The 22,637-nt window shown below is 37.7% G+C and overlaps 1 protein-coding gene across 7 annotated transcripts in view; it reads right to left on the bottom strand.

Annotated features, from left to right (window-relative positions):
• tjp2b (tight junction protein 2b (zona occludens 2)) overlaps positions 1–17,772 on the bottom strand; it is a 72,966-nt gene extending 55,194 nt beyond the window's left edge. For 5 of the 7 annotated variants that reach the window (XR_014028993.1, XR_014028994.1, XM_081349782.1 and 2 more), the window contains exon 1: positions 17,563–17,772. Coding sequence is in view for 4 of the 7 variants with exons in the window: in XM_081349782.1 (XP_081205908.1) it covers positions 17,563–17,616 (54 nt within the window). In the remaining 3 variants the exon portion in view is untranslated. Of the gene's footprint in view, positions 1–2,578; positions 2,617–17,558 lie in introns of those variants that run through there. The other 2 variants (XM_081349784.1, XM_081349783.1) reach the window with 2 other exon arrangements.
• Positions 17,773–22,637: the final 4,865 nt, after the last annotated feature.

Below are 22,637 nucleotides of genomic sequence, written 5' to 3'. Positions count from 1 at the left end.
GGGTGGGTTTCTCCATTTCAATGTAACTTCTCTCTTTTACGGCTGTGACAAGAGCGTTGCTCTCCTCGGCTGTGAACCGCTCCTGGCGCGCGCCTGGCAAATCCGCCGTTACAATAGCAATCCACTATGGAAAAAGCGCGTCTGCTCGTAAAGGGAATGTGAGATGACGCTCTGATTGGTTTATTTCAGGTTACGCCCAAACCACACCTATGAATAATGAAGCTACTTCAGACCAACCCATTTTAGATTTGCGTCGGGCGCAAGAGTCATTTATCCCGCCGGGAAAATAGCAACAGCGCCCAAGACCCGCCCACAAAGTTACTTGCGCTTTGCGCTTGACACTTGCGTTTCAGATCGTTAAAATAGGGCCCTAAATGTTCTTCGTCCATGCAATAAATACAAGTCCCTGAATGAGCACGGTTTTATATTTAATTCAACTGCTCAGTGCTCAGCTAATGGTATGACAGTTACAATTTGGGTTACGGTTAAGATTTAAAATCTTTCAGAGCTAGAAATGCATCTTATTTATAGGTAAAGCTTCATATTACGAGTTGACTTCTTTCTTTGACCCCCCACAACATCTTGTTTTGATGTCCTTCAGAACCCCCGAACCCCCTGTAATTGGCACCCTGGTCAAAACCCATGTACAGTACACTATGTTAGTTGCCTAGCAGTTAGCAAGAAATCTGCAGACACATTGAGCTTTGGTGCACATTTAGATGATGCAGGGTCGAAACCCAAGTGTCTCGAAACAATTTAATCTGGTGTCTATTAAATTAATTTCTATTTAAAAAGTATCAAAGACACAAAACTGAATGTGCCGTTAGAAATTTCTCCTGTTCGGCAAACTTCCTTCACATCCTTCAACCACACACCATCTCTGCAAAACTCTGCACTCGAAAGACATTTCAGACAACCTTATGTCAGCAAGACTAAATGAGCAAAAGGATTGACAGGCAGAGGGTGCCTATAGAGTCCAAAGGCCCCGAATTACCTCGAGCGAAATTGATGTGAAGCCATAATTTTAATTTTTGGGTGAACTATTCCTTTAAGACAGCAATTTCAGTGACATTATGGTTAAAAACCAGCACCTTTAAATGCAGATAATCATTGTGTGATGTAAATGGTTAATGGTGTAAATGAAGACCTTCCAATTTCTACAGTAAAATTCAGCATAAATAAATTTGACACCACACACACATCTCTCTGCATGTACCACGACTTCTAACAAGCTCAGAGAAATAACCTGCGTTCCTCAGTGAATTCAGAGCGCTTCGGCTAGAGCGGTGAGCGGACTATTAACACATGATTAAGAGTCTCCTTGAAATTCACTGTCACTTTCCATATGGTTCCTCTTGTAATAAAACATTCCCCCCTTCCTGCACATCTTTCCTTAAATAAAAGACAATTCCTATTTTAGAACCTAACAGCCCATAATGAATTAACTTTACAATTAATGCTTAAAACAGTTATGGCACAGTGTGATAAATGTAACAGCATTAATCTAGAGGAAAATACCAGCTAGTTTAACAATTATACACTACCATTTAAAAGTTTGGAATCTGTAAGATTTTTTTTTTGGGTTTTTTTGAAGAAAATTATTTAGCAAGGACGCATTAAATTGGTCAAAAGTGACAGTAAAGACATTTATAATGTAGCAAAAGATTTCTTTATTCAAATAATTGCTGTTATTTTGAACTTTCAATTCTATTAAAAAATCCTGGGGGGGGGGGATCACTGTTTTTCATAAAAATATTAAGCAGCACAACTGTTTACAGCATTGATAATAGAAATAATTAGAAATAAAGCAAAATCATCATATTAGAATGATTTCTGCAGGATCGTGTGACACTGAAGGCTGAAAATTCAGCTTTAATCACAGGAATACGTTTTAAAATTTCCTGAAATAGAAAACCCTTATTTTAAATCAACAATAATTGTATTTACTTTTATAATGCATGTTCATGATCTTAGTGTAAATGATTTATATACTGTATGCACATTATTGAAAATGTTTTTACTTGCTCTGCCTCTGAAACAACTTTGTCAGCTGATATCATATGATCCAACTTTACTGCTATGCACTAGCTATGTCCTTTTTAATTTCTTCACATTTACTGTTTATAAAATGCCAAAAGCCTTCCAAAAAACTGTATAAAAAAAGAAGAACATTAAATATATTGCAAGTGAGCAATATAATAAATACAAAAACTGAAATCAACATGCAACTCCAAACACGATTAAGGATTGGATCAGTTGACATAAGGTGAATCAGCACTGTTGACAGAAACTAACATTAAATCTATCCTCTCCGCCATGTTCATGTCTTATTAAAAGTTGTCTCTAACCACTCTAAAATATTCAACAGTTCTGTTCTGCTCAAGTGCAAAAGTCAGAAAGTATGCAAAAGTGTCAGCGTTTTACTAACATCATCAGAGTAAAGCTTAAAAAATTGATAGAAAAACAGGCCTAATACTTCGGCATGTTCTTAAGAGACACTTCAGAAAGTCCAGATCCACAGTGACACTTCTATTAGACAATACATCAACATCAAAGCACAGAAAAACAAGCACATTACCCAAGCCCACATCCACTTCCCGCGTCCTAAATCAGATGACCCTGTTCTGTTCCGACTCGCTTAAAGCGCCGTTTCATCTTCAAAGAGAAACAAATCGAGCCGTTTCACTGAGCAGCCGACACATTTTCCTCCATCACCAAACTAGTGAGCGGAGCTAAACCATGCCCAACATTTACCATCCGGTTATGAGGCTTTGACAGCAACTGTGTCCACTACATCTAACTGATGATCGTAAAGAGGGTCGGCGCATCTCAGACGGGGATCCGGTGTTTTCCGTAGTAGGGCAGGAGACGGCTGGCACATTTAATCCAAAGCTTTATTTGGATGTGTGGATGAACCAGGCTCATCTGTACATCACACTGAATTTCTTCAAGCAGCAGGAAGGGCTGAAGTTGAGGGGTGTCAGTCATATAAACACGTCCAAACGGCTACAGGAGACGAGACAAATTCTTCTAGCGCCACTCCTTCCTCTAATAATACAACAGCTACCGATGCCATCCCAGCTTTCCTGTCATTCCGAAGGGATGACACCTCACTTAGCCGAGTCCACTCCTGCTATGTGAAGTAAACGATACCATGAACAGGATTCTGGCATTGGATGTTGAAACGTTATACACACACACATTTAACATCTTAGAATAGCAACTCCACTATACCCGATAATTGCCTACTATGCAGCCGGAAGCATGTTAAATGGTGAGATAGATGGTCATTGGAAAAAAAGAGCATGCAAACTGGATAAATCTGGATAAAACTGAAACATTTCTAGGGCCAATATGTCATCTGTTTAAATTTTTCTGGATTTATGATTTAATGCAAATCTCTTATCAATAACAGTCCTAAAACATTAACAATTTTATTAGTCTTTTAAAATGAACTTTTAACAATTCCTATTATTATTGTTACTTTGAGAAGTATATTCTATTGTACGATCGTAATATATTTCTGTCACAGTTTTATTTTGACGGGTTGTCACGAAGACCTTTGGGTTTCCGTGTATATGATATGACGATATTTTTTTTCACAATAAACGGTGAAATGGTAGTGAAGATAAAGTATAATTAGATAAAAGATTTTTTTTATACAAATCTTAATGTCCTCATATAGCGAAATGGCAGATGCTGAAAACACCATGAGAGTCACGAGTGCTTGAATATGTTGTAGATGAAACTATTCGCAGAACATGCAGACTTCATATTCTTTTTGCACTTCTCCCACACTCGGTTTGAATAAGTGTACAGCACTGCTTTTGATTTATTCACTTTTGATGATATTCCGCATTATACAGTAAATTCCATTTTTATGACTGGATTCCACAATTCTGTCCACTTTTTACGCACTGCGGAAATCATAATGCCCTAGTAAAATGTAAGTCAGAACTCTTCCTGGCTGTTTTTCAGTCATGTCCTCATGTAGCTCATCTGCATCCAGGCTAAAGCTTTTAAGCAGAAGTGTTACAGTGAAGACTGGAAACTGGGCCGAACGCCTATCACGAGTGTGTTTGTTATCTCTGGTTGCTATCCTCATGCTGTGTCCTGCAGGCTGGATGTATGAATGTGAAAAGCCAAAACTGAAATTTAGTTTTAAAAGTGTCTCATGTAATACATTAGAGGGTACAGATGTGCTTGTACATCCAATAATCAGTCTGAGGTTCATTTTGAGGTCAACGGGTTCTGATTTCTGCGCATCATAACAGTGTGTGTCAATCGCTGTTTGGCGATATTACACTAATCAACAATGACATTCACAACTGCAGAGTTTGTTCTATGTGGCTGCCGATTTATTTAGACCAGTGTTTCTCAACTGATGGATCGTGGAGTGCGTAGTCAAAGAAACAACAAATAACAATTCTAAATCTTTAAACAAGAGGCATCCGCACATGAGTGATGAACTTGATGGAAACAGAGATGGACAGAAGGCATGAATCTGATGGAGTGCTTTAAAGGGGGGGTGAAATGCTATTTCATGCATACTGAGTTTTTTACACTGTTAAAGAGTTGGATTCCCATGCTAAACATGGACAAAGTTTCAAAAATTAAGTTGTACCTTTGATGGAGTATTTCTGTACCAAAAATACTCCTTCCGGTTTGTCACAAGTTTCGGAAAGTTTTTTTCGAGTATGGGCCTGTGTGACGGGGCGGAATTTCCTTATATGGGTCCTAAGGGCACTTCTCCCGGAAGGGCGCACGCGCACCCGTAGACCAGAGCGAGAGAGAGCGAAAGCAGTACGCCCATCAAAGCGCTGTGCTCGGCTTTAGGGAAGTATTTGCCGGATTTGCAGATCGTCTAATGCTTAAGGATGGAGCAGTCCCAACGATAAAGGTTCACGGTCATGCGTTGGAACCGCAGGCGGTGAGTAAAACTGCTTCAAATGTCTATGTGTTGTTAGCTATCGGTGCGTAAGCACAGCAAGTAAACAACATGATCACGTATAGTTAATGTATCTATGGAGCATGCGATGTATGGTGTGTGTGTGTGTTTAAATACATCTGTTTATTGTAAAACCACTCCAAACAACAATACACAAAGGGTGTGAAAATATGTTGAAATAAATGAATTATTTCATAACAAACCTAGAGGCCGTTCACACAAAGCGCGCTTCTTCATTGAAATGCGCTACTATTCCATTGTTTTTCTATGAAAATACTAGTCTGATGTGCAAAACTGTTCCGCTTGCTACTGCTAAGTCACATACAATAATCCATAAACCAATTCATGTCCTCATAAACCACGAGTAAACACACACAAATGTTGTAAAACTCGCGCATGACATGGTGTTCTAAAAACACTGCGCTCAAATTAAAATCATTTCTACTTTTAAAAACCTCTCGAGACCTCGTGTTTTTCCCCCATTTCACTGCCCATCTCACGTTTTTCTAAGCAAAAACGCGTTCTGATTCTTTAGCTCCGCCCACACGGCACGCCTCCAGCCACTCGGTTTTTTCCAGAAAGACTCGGTACAGCCTATCTTTCTTTTATAAATATAATAAAACTAAAGACTTTTTGGAGATATGAAGGATGCAATACTACTCTATAGGTACTCACGATTAATATGAGATTGACTGAAACTGAGTGTTTCACCACCCCTTTAAGGGCAGGTCAGGGTTACGGTGAAAACTACTGGTGACAAAAACGCAGCACCCCTGCATACCAAATATCCAAAACCCACAAACATCACAACCATTCTGATACTGAAGAACACGCTGTAAGGAGATCTGAGGGTCACAGTGTCGTCTTCTGCCTTATATAGAGCATTCCTGCTGTGCAATCTGACGCTACTCAGTAAAATTTTCAAAAGAAAATGTCTGGACAAGTGCGGAGCGCGGCGCCAGTTATTTTGCCACAGTGATTTTGGAATGAGGCGGCGTCTAATCCAGGATAGCGGCATGTTTCCCAGCGTGAGATTGGAGGGTTCATTAATGTAAACCGTAACCTTATTATGGTGGGTTTTACATTGATGCATCATTCATGGAGCCTTTTCAAAAATAACTCACAGCACTGAGAAAGAGGTCATGCTTAAACTGTAAAAAATGATGGTAAAACAATAGTTGTCTAACAATGACGTGCAGATAAAGACCGAGTTAGTCAAAAGAGGATGTGCAATGCAGGTCATTAGGAGGCCACGCTTGACGCACACCCAAACATCTATTCAAAGAGACAAACTCCCAGGCATGTGTACCGCACAGACTAATTTTACCCACTTCCCTTTTGACCCGACCCTACATTCCACAACCATGTGCATGTAAAACTCTTCTTTATCATAAATTAAAGGCCTCGACTACAGAAAAGTAGTTCTTCAGATGTTTTCATGAATATCCTGTTTGGTTGCAATTAAATTCCTCAAGCACAGTCATCAGATTGTATCACGGGCTGTGTGTTATTACTGTGTATAAGCGAATCAAAACACTTACTTCGTTTTTAATGGCAACATGATAATGGAACAATGCACCGGGACTTTATCTTTGTATCTGCAAAGTTTTCCGCACATTCAAACGTGACAACACATTCACTAATGCCAAAAGCTTCTGTTCAAAATATCAAACAAATAAATAAAAAAATAAAAACAGAAAACACAAATAAACGAAGGCTGTGCTGAGTGAGAAAGAGATCATGTGCTCATTAAAATATTTACTGTTATGGTTCTCTGTGTTTGCTAAACAGATCCATGCAATCTAGTTATACAATCAGCTAAAAGTAAAGCAAGCAAAGAAACCCCAAACAAACCATCAAAAAATGAACATTAAGCACAAACATCAATGCGTTATCACAGCAAAATAAAGTTCTAAATGAACAATGGCACCTGTTATTAATTATATTAATATTTAAAAGAAACTAATAATTATATTAAACATTCAACTAAAATAAAGGAGTAAAGAGCAGGATATACAACGTTTTCTAGAGACAGACAGACAGACAGACAGACAGACAGACAGACAGACAGACAGATAGATAGAAAACAACACTTCATTTCCCAGAATGCATTACCTGTGTTGTTCTTCCTATGGGGTGTGGCAAATTTAGGGGCTGCTTACATGACCATTTTCAACTAAAAACAGAAGACTTTTTATGCGTTTTGGCTGTTCATTTATACGACAACGGCGTTTTGGTGGTTGTTTGCAAAGTGCAAGTTTTTGAAAACGACACCCTTATCATAATGTCGTAAACTACAAAAACGCAAATCGGTGAAAACATGACGTCATGCACAACCGTAGGCTATTACATGTTTAGACTATAGGCTTCTATTAAAAATGTAATTATGTAATTTGTGTCTATAGGCATGTGCGTTCATCTCAAGGACTCTGTAAGAATGCGTATTTGCACAGTCTTGCTTTACAAAGTGACATCACCAACTACTTGTCTGGAATGGCATAATAATACAGCGTTATTAGTCGTTTTCACAGATCAGTGTGAACGGGGATCGTTTTGATAACGTTGTCATCTGTACAAAGAAAAAGCTTTTCCGTTTTTAGCACAGCGTTGTCGTGCAAACATATCCTTAATTTAAATTCACACACATGAATTGAAAGGGAGCCAATTCCTCAATTCTAAACTAAACTTATGGTAATCCAAGCATATTACAATCAATGTAAAACCTTACAAATTCACAATAAAAGGCTGTATATAAACTCGCGGATAAGTTTAGTCATCTAGATTCAGTTTTTTGCTCTAGTTCTTCTTTGTATAAACTAGTTTTGCTTCACTTAATTCAGTAACTGAAGTCACACCATCCCCTCAGTTTGAATGCCTGCACCTAATGTAGCTTAGCACATGCTTACTTTCAGGTCAAAAGTCCAGCTATGAAAAAGCTAACACAGCAGGACAAGCCTAAGCTCAGATCAGCCGGTGTATGGTTTTCCCTTAGGTATCAGGTGCACACCTATAGCCATTACAGGCCCTGCAGAGGTTACCTGATGCAGAAACCTAACAGCCATCCTGCGCTGCGATTCTCAGGTCGAGCGGTTCAACAGATCTGTGATCGTCAACTATCCACATTCCTTTGCTTTGCCGAGAAATCCCATTAAAACAAAACAAACAAATGATGAAAGATAAGAAGGTAGCAGATTTCACCTGTATACGTCCCACAATGCTTTGCATAGCAAAAAAAAAAAAAAAAGATCTGCCCTCAGGAACATATAAGGGCACAAGGCTCTGCCCACACAGCAGGGTTTCAGCCAATCAGGACAGAGCTCTGTGACGACGTGCTGAAAGGTAATTTGATGAACACAGGAGACTCTCTTACTAGCAGCAGACAACACAAACCTGCCGCTTACGAAATGAGCACTCCCTGTTTTCCATGAGGGATACCAAGATGTTTCAGAATGATTGAGTAGTGCTACACTGGGAATTCGAGAGCAGTGACTAAATAAAAGAAACCTCAAAACCAAAGTGTGGATTGTCGACAGACCGCTGGCCAGCGGGTAAGAAGGTGTGGTAGGGGACAGTCGTGTCTTTTTTTTAAGGACAATGGATTCTTATTGACATTTCAAGCCTTGTAGTGTTATTCTGGTAAAAGAAGAGGTTGTTTTCTCACAGCTAATGTGCTGACTGATCACAACACTGAGAAAGGGCAGTATTTGAGCTCAGGGTGTAGGAATATATGAGCACCAAAGCAATTTCCAGATAATGTGAGTTCAGGGGCAATAGGGATGTCACAAAGTACCAGCATTTAAATGCTAAAAAATTAAATAAAATAAAAAGTATAGAATTAGAATAAAATAGAATAAAGTGGGTGAAAACTGTTTATCTGAAATAATAGATCACGCTGAATATGTCTAAGATGCAAGAATGTCAACATTTTTGGATTTATTTAAATCCAATGCAAACTTTAAAGAGGACACATTATGGACACAAGTATTCAAAGATAAAAAAAAATGATAAAACATAATAGTATTTATATTTAACTTTTTAAATAAAAAAAAGTTTTCAAAAGCATTTTACTTTTTCTGTGATATTGACAGTGGCATCAAGAATTGTGAAATTTCAGTACGAAACAAACAAAATGTTGAGAAAAAAACAAATCGTACTCTAATAAAAAAAAGTACAGTAGCACATTATATAGATAACATCAGATGATAATATCATGGCATTTTTATATATAGCATGGTACCGTACTATAGTATTTTAATGGTACTGAAACCAGTTCTAATAAATGTAAAACTAATTCTACTAGTCCGCGTAGAATCAACGCTTTGTTAGATTTTTGGAGAGGTGCGCGTCAGGGTACGCGCGATACACACAGCCTACGACATATAAGTATAAATTGGGCTTAACTAAGGCTGTGTACATTGTAGTTTACAACTTTTAGAAGGTAGTGCTTAGAAATGGAGACAAAGCTCCTGGGTGACGACCTTAACCCTAAAACCCTATTGGGGACAAATGTGGGCAAAATTATTTTGATTTATTTTTTAAAAATACTTCCCTTGATCTGAGCGGTACAAGACTTGGCTACTTTTCCTAAGTTTGCCACCTGAACACACACAAAAAAAAATGACTCGATTCTACAGTGTTAAGTGGGTGAAAAAAAAAAACTCCTTAATTGTCTGTTCGTGGACAAAAATGGGCACCCATAGGAATGAATGGGAAAAACTGTAATATAGAGCATTCTTGTTGTTTTTTTGTAAAAAAAAATCAATAAATCCAATACAATGTATATCTAACATACACACAAATGAAGGGCTGATCCTGTACAACATTCTCAACATGGGAAAAACTCTCACTCATACACACACACACAAACACACACAAACAAACACAAACAATGCATTCAATGAGCCTATGACAGAGCTGGGCTTTTTTTTTTTTTTTTTATAAAAACTCACTCACACATACAAAAACAAAGAATTGAATGAGCCAATGTCTGACCATGTTTTTTGGTATGATCCAATCAATCATCCACCTGGCTCATCACCCTCTCTCTCACACACACACACACAAACACAAACAATGCATTCAATGAGCCTATGACAGAGATGGGCTCTTTTTTTTTTTTTTTTTTTTTTTTTTTCAAATAAAAACTCACACATACAAAAACAAAGAATTGAATGAGCCCATGTTTTTTGGTATGATCCAATCATCCACCTGGCTCATCACCCTCACGCACACACTCAGGCACACTTCAGAGTCAGATCAAAGTGCTACTGTCATATTTATCTAAGCATATTTTGGCATCTTTGTCTCACCTAACACAGATATATTTTTTTAAATTACAATTTTAACTTGTGATAGTCAAAAACTTAAGAGGTTAAATTAATTTGATATAGTGGTTCATAGAGTTATATGCACATAGAGTTCACAGCCTATATGCAGCCATTGAGTACTATAGCCATCTAGTGGCTATTGATATTATTGTTTTTTTCTTAATTTAATACCAATATAAGACACCAGATGACAGCAAAAACACTTCATCTTTAGGTTTTAACTCTCAGAACTTAGTGGAATGATATTTTTAATGTAGTTAAATAAATATTAAAAAATAACATAAAAATAAGCATAATTTACAAAGAAAATGTGGTATTTTAGAGGTAAATAAATTCAAAAATACCCCCAAAATAAAAAAAAAACACCATAAATGGATAGAATAAATTTTATCGAAGACAGTGATATAACATTTATAATAAATGAAAAATTGTATCACACCTGAGACCTCTGTGCCCACATTTGTCCACGAACAAACAATTAAGGGCTGTTATGTGAATAGGGTATGAGGGTTAAACAAAACATGCAAATGAAGTATCCAGGTATAGGAACCCGCACCAGAGTCTAGAGTGTTACCACTCCTAATCCAATCAGCATAACTAGCTATTCAAAGAATGGGACAGGGGTTCCAAGAACCATTAAAGACAAAAGGTGAAAATGTCAGTAATCTGGCTCATTTGATTTACAATAAAGAGAAAAGTACTGGCAGGAACCAACCTCAAGAACCAATAAGGTTCATTCTCGTGTTACACAGCACGTTTGAGCTTCCACAAGAACCAGTGAGGTTTGTTCTCATGCGTCAAGTAGGTTCAGTTGAGCTTCTGTATATGTTCACAGATCGATGTTTATATGTGAATAAAAGCCTAAATTAAATCTGTTTAAAGCAGATTTAAAGCGATTGAGTCTCAATTTTGAGTCTAAACCACTCAATTCATATGGATTAGTTTTACGACCTCTTTATGAACTTTTTGAAGCATCAAAGTGTCTGTTGTAAATCTGTTGTAAATTAATTTGTAGGTGAGCACATCCCTACTTCTCACTGGATCTTACAGCGCTGTTTAGTGGTCGCGTGATTGAGACGGTAAGCGAGTTGTGCATTCGCTCTAAGCTCACGGCACGCGGCGGTGTCTTCTGAGCCGAGCTGATATGGTTCCTGTGGCGCAGTTCAAATGAGTAGCTCTGTTGTTTCTCCTTTTGGTGCGTTTGCCTTTAATGTTTCTCATATGCATCAGAAATGGCAGCTCTTATCAGTTAGGCAAATAGGAATTGGCACCAGTGTGATGGTCTGCAAAACACATGCGCAGCATTATTTGCATAGTGCATAAACATTATATTAAACAGTTTTCAAGCTCTTGTTAGAGTTTTATCAAGAAAAATTATTTTGCAATAATCCTTTTTATCGTTTTATAACCCAGCCCTACTTCACATACATACATCAAAAAAGCCATGACAATAATGTAGTGCTTTTGGTCCTGTGGTATTAAATGACAAAATACACCCAATGTTTGAAGTAACACCCTGTACACACACAGTGTAAGAGCACCAGGAAGTAGATCAAGTAAATGTTTCTTCCCACACAAGTGGAAAAATAGATCTTGAATCATCTTTATATTATTTCCATCACATATAAGCAGGCTTAATAGATTTCCAGTACTCAGTACATCCCCCCCCCCTCTTCCCCCCTCTTCCCCCCTCTTCCCCCCTCCCCTCCTCCCCTCCTCCCCTCCTCCCCTCCTCCCCTCCTCCTCCTCTGAGGGTCTCTCAAGCATGAGGGCTTCATTGTTTCAGAGAACATTTATGAAGAAACAATGATCGGCTTTCACTGCCGGTGTCTCAGTGCACTAGTGTAAACAACTCTTTCATTCGTCCATCATCCCACGTTCTCCAGTCCTCCCCTCTTCTGCTGTCTGTCTGAGGTCACATCTCTGACACTCTAATTGCTCAATAATTGGATTTGTGCAAATGTTTGTAATTCCTAAAGCATTAGCATTTTTTCAAAGATAATTACAGGGGATCTAGTAGGTTTAATTGAGGATGAAAATACTTTTAAAGGGATAGTTCACCCAAAAGTAAAAAAAAAATATTGTCATTACCGTCTCACCCTCAAGTTGTTCCAAACATGTCTGAGTTTCTTTCTTCTGTTGAACACAAAAGAAGATTTTCTGAAGAATGTTGGTAACCAGACAGTTGAAGGTAGCCACTGACTTCCATAGTAGAAAAAAATACTATGGTTATGGTTCTCAAGCCACTTCTGGGGTGTCTTGTTATAAAAAAAAATCTGATCATTCCTCTTTAGATACCTTTTTGATAGTGGGAAGCAAGCCATTCTCCAAACTTCTGTACTACAAACAAAGCATTAAATGACTTTTCACAGTGAACTTCATTCTGTCTTTGATGTTTTGCGACATTTTTCTTATTTCCTGTCCAACTATTTGTGGCTAAGACAATTAAAAGCGTTTAGCTTTTATGAGAGTGGCTAGATGCAGCGCAGGTGAGTAAAAAATGCTGTCTGCTGTGCTGTCAAGCTTTAATTAACGCTGTCACATAACAAATATGCTTCACATGTAAAATTAAATAAATTGCTAATTACAAGATTGAAATAAAAATGTAAAGCCTGTACATTGCTGATCATGGTTTCAAATATCCATATATCTGCCCTTTCCAACAAACACAAGAACAAACAATAATCTCAGACAACTTAATCCAGATATTTTATTTAATCAAACCAAATTAGCCAGAGATCAATATCACAATGAGAAGATCCGGCATCTGTCAAATCATCTCAGATGTATTAAGCGATCTATGGATTCGGTCTTTAAGTGAAAGCAGCCTAATAAACCTGCTGCCATCTTTCATTAATGTTAATCAAACAACAAAAGAGAGAAAATCTCACACTGCTCTTGACTGAATAACTTTTGTAACTTGAAGAATAATAATAATAATAATAATAATATGTTGAATTTACACAGTGGTTGTATCACACCTAACCCTATGGTTACTTTATACTATGTAGTATTTCTTATTTCTAGTGCTTGAAGTTTTTCAGATAGGTCTATTTAATTTGTGCCTCTGTTCTATTGTAGTTTGTCTTCCTATATGCTTGTAATCAGTTTTTTTTTGTGTGTGTCTTTTTCTGTTTACTTGTTTTCAGTAAGCTTGAGAGATATGTTTTATACTTAGGCTAGTAGTTTTTGTGGTATTGAAAATGGTGACAAGACTTATGGTATTTCAATGGTATCAAACATTTAGATGTCACAAAAACCTTATTTAAAGCAAAAATAACTATATTGTGATATATCGTTATTGTGAAATAAAATAACTCATATCGTGATACAAGATTTTGGTCATATGATATCGCCCACCCCTAACTATAACATTGTGTTCAAAAACAACTAGGCTACATGCCGGCGTCCCTCTGTTAAGTAATCTCCACGAGCATCCGCTAATGAAACATGTTCTCAGGGGAAATCAAAATAAGTGTTCTAAACAACAAATTTGCCCTCCAGCTAAAAGAAGCATCTTTTATGACTAAGTAATTGCAGAAAGCTGAAACAAACTGATGCATATCTGCTTCAAATCAACACTATCGTAAATTCAATTAAACCATAAATGAAAATAACACCCCAAACTGATGAAACCCTTGAGGGGAGGGAAAACTTTCAACCACAAGGTTATGAAACTTCAATTAGAGGCAGCAGGACCTGGAATTACAAAATGTTCATTGCATCCACAACACATGACTCATGTCAAATATGATAGAGCAGGACAGAGATGCACTTCCCAGAAATCTCTGTCATCAACTGGCGATTAGGCCAACGTCTGGAGAGCCTTAGGGATCTAATGAGTTTTCTCTGTGCACAGGGTCAGCAATCTTTAGGGTGTGGTATACTGTTCAAAAAGAAAAGCAATGCACCAGAGGAAGCAAACTGCAAACTGCCCTCATCCTGTACATTCCCAGATCAGCTCAATCTTATTCCTTAAGGCCAGGGAGGAAATAACAACTTCTGGAAAATCTGAAGATTCCATCTAACAAGTCAATCTGAAACAAAACAAGTAGGTATTTTTCTTTTAAACTAAATTTTGATGAGAATACAGGAAACCACAATACATGAGAACTGACTTGACATCACTGTGTGTGTCCTACTGAGATCAACCGATCACACAGCTTGCATGAACTGATAAATGTGCATGTATACAGGATGTGCACCCTGGCGAGGTGGAGCAAAGGCCCAAAATATCCAGCACAGGGGTTCTAACTCGTCCATGTAATTAAGAGACATTTTCCAGCCACAAACTACAAAGAAAAAAATGAACTATTTTAAGCTAAAAAAAAAAAAAAAAAAATAGGGTAGGGCCTCGCCTAGCAGCTCTTATCTGCATAAACCAAACAAGGTTTATTTTATTACAGAGAAACAATTGATACAATTGCTGTTTGCCACACACTCCTTTAAAGTAAGGTGTCAATTTGGGTGTCAAAACAGATTATTAACACATGCTGGCAGTTTAATTAGTTCAAACCTTTTAAGTGAATGTGAGAGACAGGTGGAAGCATTGTTGAGTCCAACCACTATGGCAGCGCAGCCTGTGCAGGAGGAATGTAAACCGAGCGCCCTTGTGCCTGGCACAAAGCGTTTGCAATAAACCAGCTGTGATAAGACACGCAATGGCGTGCAGAGACGCAACATAGCCTGAAAACCTCTTTCCGAACATTGCAACTATTTTCCGTGTTGTTCTTGTCCTCGTTGTATACGTGCACATCTTTTATCAGAGGAAATTATGTCCTAATATGAATACACAAACAGAGAGTCCTAATTAAAAGGTATGATTGGAGCGGAAAACCGAAGCCAAGCGACCTCGTGGGAGATTAAAGGCAACTGGCCAGAATTAAAAGCCTTCCCGTGGATTAGGCCGGATTCGAATATGACGATCCACGTGTTTGGTCAGGGGGGCTCCATAGTGTGAACCACCACTAGATTGACTTGACAGTAAAATGCAAAAAACAATACAATAGGGAATTCTAATAGTAAAAACCATATCTAAACTGTTAGTTCACCCAACAGTGGAGATTCAGTTATCATTCACTCAACCTCATGTTATTCCAAACCTGTATGACTTTCTCTTTTTTTCAGGAATGACAGTGTTCATAGTGACCATGGCTGTTTAGCTCCAAAAACACCATCAAAAAATTATGAAAGTGGTTCATATTAGTCATGCACTATATTCTGAGTATTAAAAAGTCATGATTTAGTGACAAACAGGCAGAAATTTAAAGGGGTATTTTACAGCTGGCAAAATGGGCTTTCAATAAAACTTGGCTGCTTATTCAGTAGAAAGGCAAAGAAATGTTTTAAATCGGAGCTACCTGACTAGAGAAAACAGAGAAAAAAGGCTGTTGTCTTCCCTTTTGACAGATAGGTAGGAAAACACCCATAATGCACTGGGAATGTTGCCATCCGAGGCCACTCCCAATCTGCTATGGATACACTTGACCAAATACCACCTTGCTTTAGTAGGAAATACTTCTTAGCAAACTTTTGGTCATGATGGTGTCGACTTGTATTGTTCTCTTGTTCTCTTTCAGTTTCCAGTGAAGGATCCAACACATTGTAAGCTGTGGCTAAAGGCTGCAAAGAAACGTAAATACTGAGAGAACGTCCCGACGGAAATTCTGAAAAACTCCTTGTTTGTAGTTAACACTTCAAAGTGGATGACTAAGAACACATTGTTTTAGGCCAAACGGAGGGGAAAAACTGAAAGAAATTGTCTTTTGTACTCCACTGAAAAAAAAAAACAGCATACACATTTGGAGCAACATGAGGGTGAGTGAATAATGACAGAATTTTCATTTTTAGAATAATTCACATGCATAAGAATATTACTATTGCATCTGTACAGTTTTGGCAAACAAATGAGTCTACAAACTTTAATTAAGCGAACTGAACTTGAATGCACTGAATGTTGCTCACAGAAGACTTTAAATCAGTTCTGTGAGTGTGAGTATAAGAAGATTGGCTCTTGAGAAGCCATAAGTCTGGGTGTGATTATAACAGCTCTTCTCATCCTAACATCAGAATCAGGCCTCTTCAATCCTGAATAATGAGGTCTGATAATCTGCAGCCCAAGCTGCTCTCCCGCTGGGCCAAACCAGACAGAAAACACAGAGCCAAATGAGGAGGCCATGGCGGGGTGAGTGTAACACCTCCACACTGAGGCGACAACATCAGCAGTCCGTTTGGATGAGGCAACAAGAGGCAACATAGGTTGAGTTGTAAAATATAGTGAGCTGCCCCTGCCTACTAGACTGCATTTTTGTGCATCATCACCTTGGCTGATTCAGAACTTGCCTATGGGTGCCCCAAAATATATTCTATGCAGGCAGCTCACAGTAGGTAATGAGACACAGCCATAGTTTCACTCAAATCGAGTCAAGGTGACCTGGTCCCAGCAGCTCCAGGAATAGTTTCTGCATCACTAACAGTTTAATGAAGTTATATTCTGATGTAATAGTAGTTGATCTGATATGAAATCCTAAATACTAGAGCTGATGCAAAGAGCGAGTTACTGGACAGAGTTCACTGCCAGTCAAAAGTTTGGACAGACTTGATGGAATGACAAAGTTAGATATTTAAAACTTTTTGATGCAAATGTTTTAAAGAAATTAGTTTTGTAAATATAAACATTTTTTTTTAAATTATCAAATGGGTCCTTTTTTTTTTTTGCTGTGCGATACATGTGACTGAGATAACTCTGCGTGTAATGTTTTTATGCTTATGTCAACAATCTATCCGAAGTCCTCACAAGAGACCAAACGACAAAGTGTCAAACTTCAGTCTTGACTTTTCAGGCCAAACACGTCAACACTTTCCGAAGCTCCAATCCAAAACGAAAGCACTACAACAATTCCCTGTTTTGTTTTTATGAAATGGTATTTAGACGTGGGCGTATGTAAACGACAAGCAAACAGCTAAATATAATTTCTGACCATTAGAATGATATATAGACGGCTGTAAAAGGACATTCTTTTGGATAAAGTTGACAGGAGCGTGCCGATACTGTAGCGTTCACCCTGAGGAAAACTCAACAGGTGAAGTTCGCAGTACAGCATTCCATTGGCTGAAACCAATCTCCGTGAAACCACCTTATTATCAAAAACAAAATTAAAATACACTATCTCAGATCAAAACTTCTTATATTTTAAACGCTTGTGTTTTTTCCCCGAGTAAACATAAAACTATTTCTGAAAAACCATACATGAAATTCCTCCAGCAGCGATTGGCTAACGTACTTACAACATTCTCGCTTTTATTCGGAAAAGCAACTCTTCCTCCACCTTTCACGGGCATCCTGATTTCTCTGCGTTAAAAAAAGTACTTCGGCGCTGGAAAAAAAAGGCGTTTATTTCAGATTAGTCGTTGTCGTCAGCCTCTTGGATTCAGCATGGCTTTGAGCATGGGATCCTTACGAAATCGTTACTGGTGGAGCGATCAGCGTCTGAGAACGCGAAGGCAGACCCTGGGAAACATTTTTGCTCCGAGCGACTTTCAACCCAAGCCAACCTACTTCACGATTGTACCAACTACGGAAAAGGGGTGTGATGTGCTGGTGCGCAGCTTGTGTATAAGACCCGCGTTGTAATATTAAATACGTTTATAATATAAACTAAAGACTTACAATTTATTTAAAAAAAATTATTATTTTTATTCTGTTATCTTCATTTAATCCTTCCTTTTTGCGCTTCTTAATTAAGCACCGTTCCCCGTTTATCAAATGGTCGCGCCCAGCGGGCAAACATTGATTTAACTGTTCCCTGAGAGAGTTCCATGATAACACACTACTAAACCATGTTTACTAATGTCAAGGGGAGCTAACAACGTCTGATGTCACTAAAGGGAAGCTTTGCTTTGTGTTATAGTATATAAATAAAGTATTTAATGTTAAGCATAACATGATTTATTACAGAAAATAAACACTTTATGGAATGGGGAGTTAAGTTTTTTCTGGTCCTTATATGATAGGTAACCTATGTATTTTGAATCTAGACAGATATTGATGATGATAATTAAAATCCTGAGAAAAAAAATCTGGATAGAGGTGTAGGTCTACATAAACCTGAAACCAAATTTGACTGGGAAAAAAATTGCTTTTTAAAAAAAGATTATAAATCAAAACATTCCATAACGATTCTATATATAAAAAAATACTGTTACTATTTAAGAATCGTGTAGAAGTGTACACATAAGTATATAAGTAAGATTTAATGCATTTGCAGACGCTGTAATCTGAAGTGACTTTAACTGCATTTTAGACTTTGGATGGATGGATGGAAATATTAAATATGTATATAATATAAACTATAGGCTTAAACTGGAAGGAATAAGTGCCCCTGGATGGATGTATAGATGGATAAAAATTAGATTGTATATACTATGTTGAAAGTATATACTATTGACTTTCTTATATTCAACACCAACCTGTTCTCTAAAAAAAAAAAAAACAGACCAGAGGAGAAAACTAATATTTCCAAAAATATGATGTGATGTTTTTGGCCTATACTGTATGTCAACAGTCTCCTCAAAATATTCACTGCAACTCAAGGGACCAAATGACAAAGTGTCAAAACTCTAGTCTTCGAATTTCAGACCAAACATGTCAACTCTCAAAGCCAGACTCCAAAGCAAAAGCACTGCAACAATTCTCTTAAGTCTTTTCATGAGATATTTTCATGAGGTATTTTGATCTAAATTTATCAGTTCAGATCTAAATTTAAAAATTACATTAGGACACTGACACATGCAGAAGCTGCTGGAATAACTAAAAACTAGTCTAATTAATTCTCAAGTGCTTAAAGCAACAGGACATAAAACAATAGAAACATTATTCACATTGTGTATTATCCTTTCCGAGGTACAATGACCTCACTGGTCAAACTCAAAACTGCTTATTGTCAACAGAAACACCCAGCGAGCGTGTTTACTCATACATGAGCTCTGTCACAGACTTCTTTTGTCATCTCCCAGCATCCTCTCTTATGGATGATATCACCACAAGGGGTGGAGCCCCAGCGTGGCCGAGTATCTGCATGAGTGATGTCATGAAGTGTGTACAGTGAAGTAGATCACATTTCACATGCATTAGCATGAATCTTTTATGCCATAGTGTGTGGTCAAACATGCGCTTCTCCCATCTGATCAGCAGTATTTGTTGTGGGTGTGTGCACATGTGATGGAGTGTGTTGTTGTGTTAAGTCATATGCTGGTGACTGACCTTGCTGTAATCATGACAGAGAATTGCTGAACCAGTCTGGTTCGGTGACTGGCCTCTTTATCACAAGTGGCTTTACAGATTGCAGCTGTCTTGAGAAGTATTGGCTGCCAGGGTTGTGTGCCACTCAGAATTGAAAAGCTTTTCATTCACTTTCAAATGCTGAATTTGAACAGGAAACAGAATTGTAATTCAAATTTGAATTCGAGTACATAGAATGTAAGGCTAGTTTTTAAAGTGATCATGAAATCAATCTATTTATTTTAATAATGCATGCCATTCCAAAGGGAAAAAAGGTTTGCCATTACCATTTTACATCAAAGTCTAAATTGCGCTTTTTCTGAAATGACTTTCCTTGACTGCTGATTTCACATTAGCCACATGGAGCATTTGATAATGTTCACTAATAGCTCTCTTATGGTATATAATGCCCACTTTTAATAATAAAAAAAAACTATTTGTAATGGATAAAGTCCCATCCTACATTTTTCCTGTTGAATATCCTGGAAGAGGCTAAATGTGCAAAATAGCAATTTACGTTCACATGAACAAATTTCATTATGAATTACCCATAAATATATTACACACAACATGTGAGGTACTTCCAGTACTGCCAGTAAACCATTTTTGAAATGCATACCACATAATAAAATGTAAAACATTTCATTATTTGTAATAAATTAAATCCCAGATTGCTTTAATTTACCTCAAAGTCTTATGTTTATATTGATTATATATTGAAACATGATTATATATTTTTGAAGTACTTTTCCAAATGGACATAGAAGAACCATTTTGGGTTCCCTAAAGAACCATTCAGTGAACAGTTCTTAAAAGAACCATTTTCTACTATAAAGAACCTTTTGAGCAATGGAAAGGTTCTACGGAGGTTAAAGGTTCTTCACTGGACCATCAATACCAATTATGAACCTTTATTTTTTTAGAGTGAAATGGCAAAATGTTTTGTTAGATATTTATATAATTAAAGAAATATTAATATTATGTCTGATCAGTGAAGGAAAAAAAGGTATTCTACATATCAGGGAATAATTACAATTTTAATACAGTTCCAACATGTGAATGAAAAGGCCACACAGACATTTAATGAACTCTCTCTCTATACCAGACTGCCTTGAAATTATATTTTTTAAAACCCTGAGATGTGTGGAATAGAGGCAAGAATGCAAATGTGCACAGGGACCTTTTGTGCCGCACAGGTGCTTCAAGTGTGAACTCAGCAGAGCACAAAAAGCCTGTTTCCATGGCCTGGATCGGGTCTGTCTGCTCTTTCCCTCAGCACATCCACGTTAGGTGTGAGGAAAGGTGAGAAAAAAAACAAGGACCTGAATAAAATCCAGCATATGGACCTAATTAGCACCTTCAGAAAAGGCATGGAAGAAGAGCCACATAAAATTACATAAAAGCACTCTGGAGTGAAGAAGCAGCTCAGAATGAAGTCTAAAAAAAACATTGGGATCTAGTGAAACAGTGAAGCGTGGCCTAGCGGGCATGTTTTGATTCAGCTGTCTTGCACATACTAATCAGAAAAGATTAACAGGCTGTTGAGTTTATGAAGGGGAAGATGAAGTACAGTGTGGTGGCTTTGTAGTTATCGCTGGTTTCCTAAAGCCCTTAAAGGGGTCATGAACTGGCTTTTTTAATTTTTTTATATTGTTGTTTGAGGTCAACTTATGCCGTTCGCTTGGTTTTTACATTCAAAAACATCTAAATGAATGAGTAATAGGCTATTTTCCGGTTTTTATGGGCATGCCGCATTGAAGACTTGGAAGTAAACGCCCACCGCTATGATTGGATAACAGTTTTGCATATTATAATGAGTTTCATGCAATGCACTAATCTGTGGGCGGGGCTAAAAAGGCAGCGTTGAAGCAGGCGTTGATCTTCTTCTGCAGAGGCGGTGTTTGACACCCTTTGACGTCATAGATCCCCACTTTGAAAAAGCTGTCGTTCGCTGTGCCTGGTGTCAATAAGAGCTTTTATTGGACTAAGAAGAAGGAAGATTTCAGTTTTGAAACTTACAGGATATTCTTAGAGTATGATGTCCTCTTATATGTCAAAAGCTCAAGGAAAATTTGATTTCTCAGTTCATCACCCCTTCAATTCATTTTAATCAGAAAGTGGGCAGGTTTTTTGAAACAATCAATAAATTTGATCATGGAAGTAAGTATCAAAGGGAAGGAGAAGCTGCTCACAGAAGTGCCAGTGGGTGGAGCTTGATGTCCAGCTCCTCCTCTCTGGGTGCAATGGGTGGAACTTGGAGGTCCAGTCACACCCTAACTCTAACCCTAACTAGGTTATAAGCTTTATTATCTCCACAGAGGGGGAGCTGGACGTCATTTGGCTCTGCAATGAGCACCACTTGAAAAGAAGTCTGAGCCAACTCAAAAAATGAGACAAAATTCTAATCAGTTTACATAGTAATGTTCATAACCCAGATTGATATAATTTTTGTGGTAGCCCAGGATAGTTTTGATACTACACAAATGGCAGAGCAGGCTGACTGCATAAATGCTCCTTTGATTAGTAAATTGTCCAATCAGAATGCATATGCAAATGAGGCAACATCATTGCTCCTTAAAGTCACCATGAAATCAATTCTTGTTTTTTAAAGAACATTGCAGTATTTATTATAAATGATTTATCTGTGCACATCATCGTTTTTTTTTTAAATTCATGTGCCCTCGTAAACTCAAAATCTTAAAATCAAAATAACTTCCCCTTCCAAGCTTGCTGAGACATCTCTTCACTTCTCTGATGATGGAAGGGGGGGACAACCTGTCACTCACATGAGACCTACCAATAGCAAACCATCCAATCAATTCTTGATGGACAAAATCAATTCCCGCCCTACATTTCTTCTTGTTGCAGAAGCAACAATCACAGCTTCCGTTTTATGCCGATTTTGAAAAGGCATTATACATTTTAAAATAGCCTATCCTCTGAATATCACACATCATTACAGGTCAGAGTTCAGTAATAATATTTAATCTGGCACAACACTGGCTGGACTCTTAAACTCAAAGCTTAAGACTGGTATTGCTGCTGAAATATGCATTGACAAAGTATGAAGTGTGCGCCCTCT

This window comes from Scardinius erythrophthalmus (genome assembly GCF_964197995.2).
Source record: "Scardinius erythrophthalmus genome assembly, chromosome: 20".
Lineage (NCBI taxonomy): Eukaryota > Metazoa > Chordata > Actinopteri > Cypriniformes > Leuciscidae > Scardinius > Scardinius erythrophthalmus.
The sequence above is the reverse complement of the archived record's forward strand: the minus strand, read 5'-3'. Positions and strand labels throughout refer to the sequence as shown.